General features: G+C 38.9%; 1 protein-coding gene across 1 annotated transcript in view; it reads right to left on the bottom strand.

Moving 5' to 3' along the window:
* Positions 1-2,099: 2,099 nt before the first annotated feature.
* TRIM66 (tripartite motif containing 66) overlaps positions 2,100-7,532 on the bottom strand; it is a 39,206-nt gene continuing 33,773 nt past the window's right edge. Inside the window, exons 14-20 of the mRNA XM_054390516.1 lie at positions 7,348-7,522; positions 6,286-6,593; positions 5,760-5,883; positions 4,382-4,456; positions 3,280-3,432; positions 2,454-2,672; positions 2,100-2,138 (exon numbers count right to left, since the gene is read on the bottom strand). Coding sequence (XP_054246491.1) covers positions 2,100-2,138; positions 2,454-2,672; positions 3,280-3,432; positions 4,382-4,456; positions 5,760-5,883; positions 6,286-6,593; positions 7,348-7,522 — 1,093 coding nt within the window. The remainder of the gene's footprint in view (positions 2,139-2,453; positions 2,673-3,279; positions 3,433-4,381; positions 4,457-5,759; positions 5,884-6,285; positions 6,594-7,347; positions 7,523-7,532) is intronic.

Below are 7,532 nucleotides of genomic sequence, written 5' to 3'. Positions count from 1 at the left end.
TACTTGTGAGTTCATTTCTTGCTCTGCTTACCAACATGACATGAAGTTTACAAGCTCTTTTATTACTATGCCTTAGAGAAGCAATCACAAAATTAGCTTTAAGAGTGTTCATTAGGCCATAGAGTCCTGCCAGCAAATACCCAAAGGGTATATTATATACGATGACAAACTGGTACACTTCTATTATTAATAAAAGTATAATAAACTCTGGATAAATCTAATTAAAACAAGTGTTCTCCAAAAATAATGGAATAGTTAATAAACTTACAGTCTTTAAGAAACAGAAGCAGGTTCTTGTTGACTCTGTTCTTCCAGGAAAAGAGGAACTCATTAACAATCTTACCCATTTCTACCTTTGCCCCTTAATGAAGGCTACACAGCATAGCATTTTTGTACTATCAATTGTAAAAGGTATGTCCCTGGTGGCGAAAAGGCGAAACCTGTAGCACAGACAAGGGTGATGAATTCAGTTACAAATCTACACTCGTTTCCCTGTGCTAAGACACTTACTGTTTTGAGACAGGAGTTTGACAGAAAGCAAACACATAGGAATTGACAGGCTATTCCCTCATCTCAGGGTTTTCCAGTCAGCTTATAATATCCAGATTTCATTTCTTCAAAGAAAACTTTAGCTCACTACCAACTTAATGGGAAACAGTAAGTCACAGATAGTAGAATATAACATTCACATCTTAGTATTTCATATAGAAACTTTTACCTTAAAGTGTTATCTAAAATAACATACATAGTTTATCAGACCAAATAGCCCTTATAAACTATGCTGAAAAATATCATCTTTATTTACAGGAACCAAATTAAAATTCATTTTCAATGTGTTTGAGATCTGCAACAACCCTGCTTTCTTAGAGCCAGACCACAGCCCAGCTTGACACTGCTGGGCAGAGCTCCAAGCAGGAAGATGCCAAGATGCCTCTCAAAAAAAGCATTGGTCACACAAAGGTCTGGCTCACCTGCTTCTGGAAGAGGTGGGAAGCAGCTTGCAAACCATCCCTTTCTAATCAGGTGTCATGTCTTCTTACCCATCCCACCCTTCATGCTTTACAATTACATGTTACCCTTTGTTCAGCCAAACTCTAAAATTGCTCTTCTGGGTCTGCTGACACATTGCAGAGTATAGGAAAAAGAAAAAAAAAAAAAACAAAACAACAACAACCCTTAGACACCCTTTCACTCTTTTTGAGCTTCTACACATCATGTTACCCTCATCTTCTAGCACTGTTAGCAATCACAACTACAAAAATAAGCAAAGAGAATAACAGGAATATATTATGTTATTTTATAGGCACTTCTATAACCATGTAATTTGTTTTGTAGTTAATTTATTGAGTTCCAGTATCTGTTTTAAAGAAAACCAAATGCTTTGGATTGTATAGAAGTGCTACCTTTGAGACCCAAGAAATCCCACACTGTTTTACCACGTATGAATTAAACACTAGAAGAATCATTCCTGGCAAAAAGAGCATCTAGTATGCATTCAGAAACAGCCCACACAGAGCCCTAGTACTAGCACTTGTTCTTTTGTGATTTAATAAAAATGCTCTGCTTCAAAAGAAACAGTTAATCTGATAATCACATTAGACTACATCTCACAGACCTTGAGCAGACAAGCTCCCAGGAAAATCATTGAAGAAAACAACAGGATTATGCTTTTTATCTCTACGTGCTGTATTTATCACAAAGCATGGCCAACATTCACACTGACATTGCAAGATCATTACACGGTTACCTGTGCTCTATAAAACAGATTATAAAATTGTACTGCAGTATTAGATATTATTAGCATGTTACTTCCATTATTAATCATAATTACCTATCACCAAAACATTAGTACTTCGATGTAAACACTGCAAAACATATACATGATTCAATAGATTGAATATTGACAGATTCAAACACTTTGGATCTGTTATCTATCCACGAGATCTAGAAATAAGGCATATGGTCAGCAGATTAGGAGAGTTTAATAAACAGCTCAAGTGCTTTGCATTCCTCCCACACACCTTAACTCTGTCAGTTATGCTGCTGGATTCCTCATAGCAAATCTCACATCTTGAGGAGGTCATACCTGAGGAAGGCTGTTAGCTGGCTGAGACACCTTTTTTTTTTTTTTCACTTTCCTGTGTACAAAAGAAATAAACTGTGAATAGCTAGAGGGCTTAGTCTTTTTCAAAATCTTGACAGAGCTTTCTGTTAGGAAGATAACTGTGTGGCCTGAGAGACTTCATCTGTTCATGCTCATACATTTATACACAACTGACACTTTATTCCATTCAGAGGATCTTGATATAAAATTGTGGAACTGATCACATCCCTGTGATAGAAGCTTGACAGTTTTCCCACACAGCCCTGTCAAAACTTCCCATCAGTAGCTGTAAACAGAATTAGCAGGGTGGCCACTTGGCAACGAAATGCTTTTGCTTTTGCAGTCTTACAGCATGGCGCCGTCTCCTTTTGGGCTGAATGCACTCCTGTCCGTCTGATGGCCATTGGAAATCTTGAGGTGGCATTTTGCTGTTCTGACTCTCTACTTCTTCAGTATCAGATTCCTCTTGTTGCATTGAAGGAAAATGCCTGTCTGGATAAATCTCCTTCAGTTTGCTCTCAAAGAATACATCTAGGCATCGTCCAGCTTCAGCAACTTCTGAATCCGGCTATAAAAGAACAACCATTCAGTGTTACCACACACAGAAATCATCAAGGATCAAAACCAAATGATTACTCTACCTTCATGTGTCACCTTGGCTCTGTCTGCTGCATCTCCATTAGTCTCTGCACACATTCTACAGCCCATTAGTCCCTCTGCATTTACAATGTAAGTAAAAACCAGATGCTGCTATTAAGGAACATGTTTCTGCACCTCTAAGAACAGGAGATGTGCAATGAACTAGAAAGAATAGCAGTCATCATTGCTTAGGAATGTCTATGTACCTGAATTTTCCCTTGTTATTTTGCTGGCTATGACTGGTTATGACTGGCTTCTCACAGCAAACTCAGCATCATTAAAAAAAGTTGTCCACTAAGAAGGCTCTCTTAAACTTCAGAATCATATATATTTATCAAGACTTCAGGTTCATATATATCTCAATTTCTGGCATTAAAACTATATATAAATAATTTCCAAAGAGTAAAACTGATGAACACTTTTGTTTATCCCAAACCCATACCTGCTGTCAATTGAACCAGTAGTTACATCAATTACAGCTTGAAAGAGCAGCCTTCTCATTTATAATCCCTTACCCATGCATATTAGAAACCTACATAATTGAACTTTGCACAGTTCCAAAACATGAGACGCACGTCAGTCACAAGTTCCTCAGGTGTGGAATAGTGAGACTTGTCCTTTTTTTGCAGCTTGTTTCTTATGATTGACAAATCCATTGGCCTTTTGATGATCTGATAATAATGCCGAGCCTGTAATAAGAATTAAGACACAGATATGTAACCTTTGCTATTAAAATATTTTCTCTCCAATGACTTTCATCCAAGTTTGGACAGATATTACAGTAGAGGATATCTTTCATCAAGGAAGAGAGCTCTGGTCTTTTGGTGCCTGTATTTCCACATCATCTTCCTGGGTGCTTTTTTGTTTAATTAAAAAAAATATTTGCTTGCAAGTTGAGTCTTGAAAACAGCACATTTCAGTGACTGCTCTGCTATTTGCACTTTCTAAGTTTATTCTCAGATAAAGATGCCATCATTTAACTATAATCAATAATATATGTAACACTGACAATTAGCTAACTTTTCCCCCAAGCAATTATGAAAACAATGTGCTGAAATAAGAGCAGCTGGTACTGCAGAAAGTAGTCTGCCAAGAGTGAAAATATGTTACTATGCACTCTTTTGAAAGTTCAGTGAAGGTCTTTTGCAATGGGCACCAGCTACCAGCATATTCCATTCCTTAAATCATTCTGCATCTCATTCTCCTGCTCCAACTTGTTTCACGTTATATTCTATATCGTTACAATAGCTTTAATCTACATCTTCCTTACAATAGCCACTTAATATTGCAACTGTTGAGTATATGGGTAAAACAGCAGTCTCTGCTTCTTCCCATGAACACAGTCATATTAGCACTTTTGCAAAAGACCAGAACAGAGGTAATCTAGGGTTATTTCTCAAGCAGACCTTTCTTATGTTGGTACAACACTCTCCGTGTATGCAGCAAGTCAATTTCTGGCCCAAGAACACTGGTCACCATTTATCTGCCTCTGGCCTGACACCTTCAAAGCACTTGCAAGAAGGAAACACCTACCCATCCCCAGGAAACAATACTGTTCATGAAGACAACAGAGAAAGTTGTGAGGTGTGCCAGAGTACTCTCTGGATTCCCTCAGACACACGTGTATTTAGTACTTACCAGTGGGCTGACAGGTTCATGGAATGGGAGGCTCATACTACTGCAGAACAGGGAAAGCACCAGCTTTTCACACTTCTGTAGAACCCAAAGTAATACATTTTCATTTAAAAGAAATCTGTTTCATTCTTGCCTTTAGTTAATCAGTTGTACTAGCAACAAGGGGAGTTGTCATGCAGCCTGTGCATTTCTCATGCAGAAAGTCACAGTTCACTCTAGCCTGGGGGACATTTTGCCTCATAGCATTTTTACAGTATTGAAAATTAGGATAGTCAAGAAATGCCAGGAAAAAAATAATATGTAAAAATGTATGCATGCATCTCTCCTGGAAACTTTGGGGAATTCATCGCTATCACTATTTCCCTTCTTCACTCCAGGTCTATTTCTTGGCTCTTGACTAATAGAACAGCAGCAACAGCGTGGAAACAGTTCAATGGAAAATGCTTCACACTGTTTACATCCTTCATACAAGTGGATGTACGCAATGTGCCTGGTAATACCATATGAAAAGAGTTCTGTTTAATAATTTTAAACTTTGGTTTTTTTCACTGAAACAAAACAAATATACTACTGAGCCATGTTTGCTCACAAGCAATAGAACTTCAACTTTATTTTCTAAAGGGAACCTCATTAATCAAGACCCAAAACCTAACCATTTCTGGCCAGTTGTACTGAGTCCAGTGGAAACAGGGATCATATCAACAGTAAGAAAATATGTCCAGCTCTTTGTGGAGAGTGTAGCTCAGGTCTGGAAACAACACAGGTGATGTTTTTGATGAATTTGAGCAGTGCTCAAATTGCAGTTATGCTCATAATCCCTGGCAAGGGGCCCCAGTGCTCTAAGAACCATTGCTGTTGCTTTTATGTGTGCTGCTCAGACTAATCAGTGCCTTATTCTAGGTTAATTTGTACAATATACACAGGACATTTATTTGGAACTTATAGCTTCCAAATACCCAGTGGTCTTCAAGTAAAGGCATTTTTTTCATGTGAGATTTGGTGGAGAAAACTGGCAATGGGGATGTAAAATGATAAACTTCCATGCAGGCTGAGTTAACAGTGCCTGAATGTAATCTTCAAGGGAATTAAGAGTACACATGAAGATGATTTCAATCCAACTGAAAGTCAAAAAGTGTCTACATTTAAAAATGTTATTGTAACTGGCCTAAGTAATGTCTGAGAAAGTGCCAAGTCTCAAAGTAAAAAGATTTAGTGGCAGAAAGCGAGGCAAAGCTGACTCAGAGAAGCTTGTTCTACTGCTGAGTGCAACTTCCCTGTTCAAAGAAGAAAAGAATTCCAGACCTGCCTGTTTCATCTTTCTATAACTCATGCTGATATCACATGTCCTTTTCTAAATAGTACAATAAATAGTTATCCCCACCTTCTGGTCACAGTCATCAAGGCCATATTGCGCAGGATAGCTGTGGCTGTAGCGTGTGTTCTCACAGTCGTATTCCACCTCCGGCCTCACTGGGTTACGGCAAAGGCTGCACACCCATTCTCCCCTGCAAAACAAGCCAAAACCATTGTGTCACATTTTGTCAGCAGCCTTGTCAAATAATAAGCCAAGGAACCACTGCGTTTGGAAATATTTCTCATCCTTAACTAATTTTACAATAGCAGGCAATCTGAAGCCCATGGTACTAAATGTTCTTTCACCTGTGCTGTACTGTCCAGCTAACTGCAGAAAGGGCATACACAGCTGGAAACAGTTCTGGTTAATAATTCATTTAGTTCCTAATGTGTAAGACAATTCTTCCCTTTGCAAGAAAAGCAACAAAAGAGGCAAGTGAGAGATGCAGTTTTTGCCCTTGTGTAAGACTGACACATCCATCCCTGAGGATATGTTTTGCCCCAAGGCAGCAAGCAGAAACTGAGCACATTAGCTAAACGTCATACATACTCACACTGGAAAGCTGAGCAGGGCTGGGACATGGCACGATAGATGGAAGACCTTGGGGCAGTGATCACAGCATAACAGTTCTCCTCCATTAAGACACACAGCACAGAAATCCTCGTTTTCAATTGGATTAACTTCCTGAGTAATGGGAGATTTTTTTATAATGGAGATGCCATTGTTGAGCTTCTGATCAGCAGACAGAGTATCCACAGGAGTAGGCTGTGTCTGTCCTGCAGCCTGGGATATGAGAACTTTCCTGTCTTCTGAGTTCTCTCCATTGGATTTCAGTCCTTCAGGTGGACTATCTTTATTTATCTTGAAAGGAGAAAAATCTAGAATCACATGATCATCATTTTCATACATAAGCATGTAACAGCAATGGTTATCTGCAAACAAAATAGTTTCTCTGCAGTGAACTCTACTGGAGAGAACTCTGGGGTTCAGCAGGCCCATGGTCAACTCAACTTATGCCCCTGGCTGGCCAGGTCACCTCAGTCAGGTAATTTCCTCCACATACCACAATGCACTAGCATTGTGAGAAAGCTGTACATATTTCATATGACAGAAAAAAAAAACATCAGGCTACTTTACAATCTTATTTGCAGATTTTACAATAAACAAGTCAGAAAAATAAACCAAAAAATACAGTTTTTGTTCCCACCAGAAATTCCATTTCCTTCTGTTGAAAGAAGTTGACAATCAAGATTCCAATGAAGCAAGAGCATACAAAGCTTTTAAAAATCTATTACATTGTGTCTTCTGGAATCAGGTCAGTTTTAAGCTATTTATCCTGTGTTTGTAACTAGACAGACAAGCCAGGTTGATGGGTGTAACACAAGAACACTACAGCTATCCAATCCCAAAGACACACTTCTCAGAAATGGAAATATCAGGGAGCTACACAGCAAACTAAAAGCTACATTCTCTATTACTTCAACCTATCACAGAAGTATCCAAGGGTGAAACGAAACAACAGACTTGTGTAGCATATAACTTTCAGAAACTGTGGGTACAAGACAGTGGGATGAAGGTGAGAAAGCAAGTAAAGCCTCAAGGAAATTACTCTCACCTTTATAGACATACTTGAAGACTGGGTCCCACACTCAATTATCAGGAGAATTTTGCCCTCCTGCTCATTGTGCTGTGGCTGGAGCTTAAACACTGGCAGCTCCCCCGCTTCTGATGTACCTATTTTTAGGCGTTCCAGTCGCACATAAGGAATCTTCTTCTCCTTAGGGTCAGCTCTACAATCGA

The sequence above is a fragment of the Indicator indicator genome, chromosome 21 (genome assembly GCF_027791375.1).
Source record: "Indicator indicator isolate 239-I01 chromosome 21, UM_Iind_1.1, whole genome shotgun sequence".
NCBI classification, from domain to species: domain Eukaryota; kingdom Metazoa; phylum Chordata; class Aves; order Piciformes; family Indicatoridae; genus Indicator; species Indicator indicator.
The sequence above is the reverse complement of the archived record's forward strand: the minus strand, read 5'-3'. Positions and strand labels throughout refer to the sequence as shown.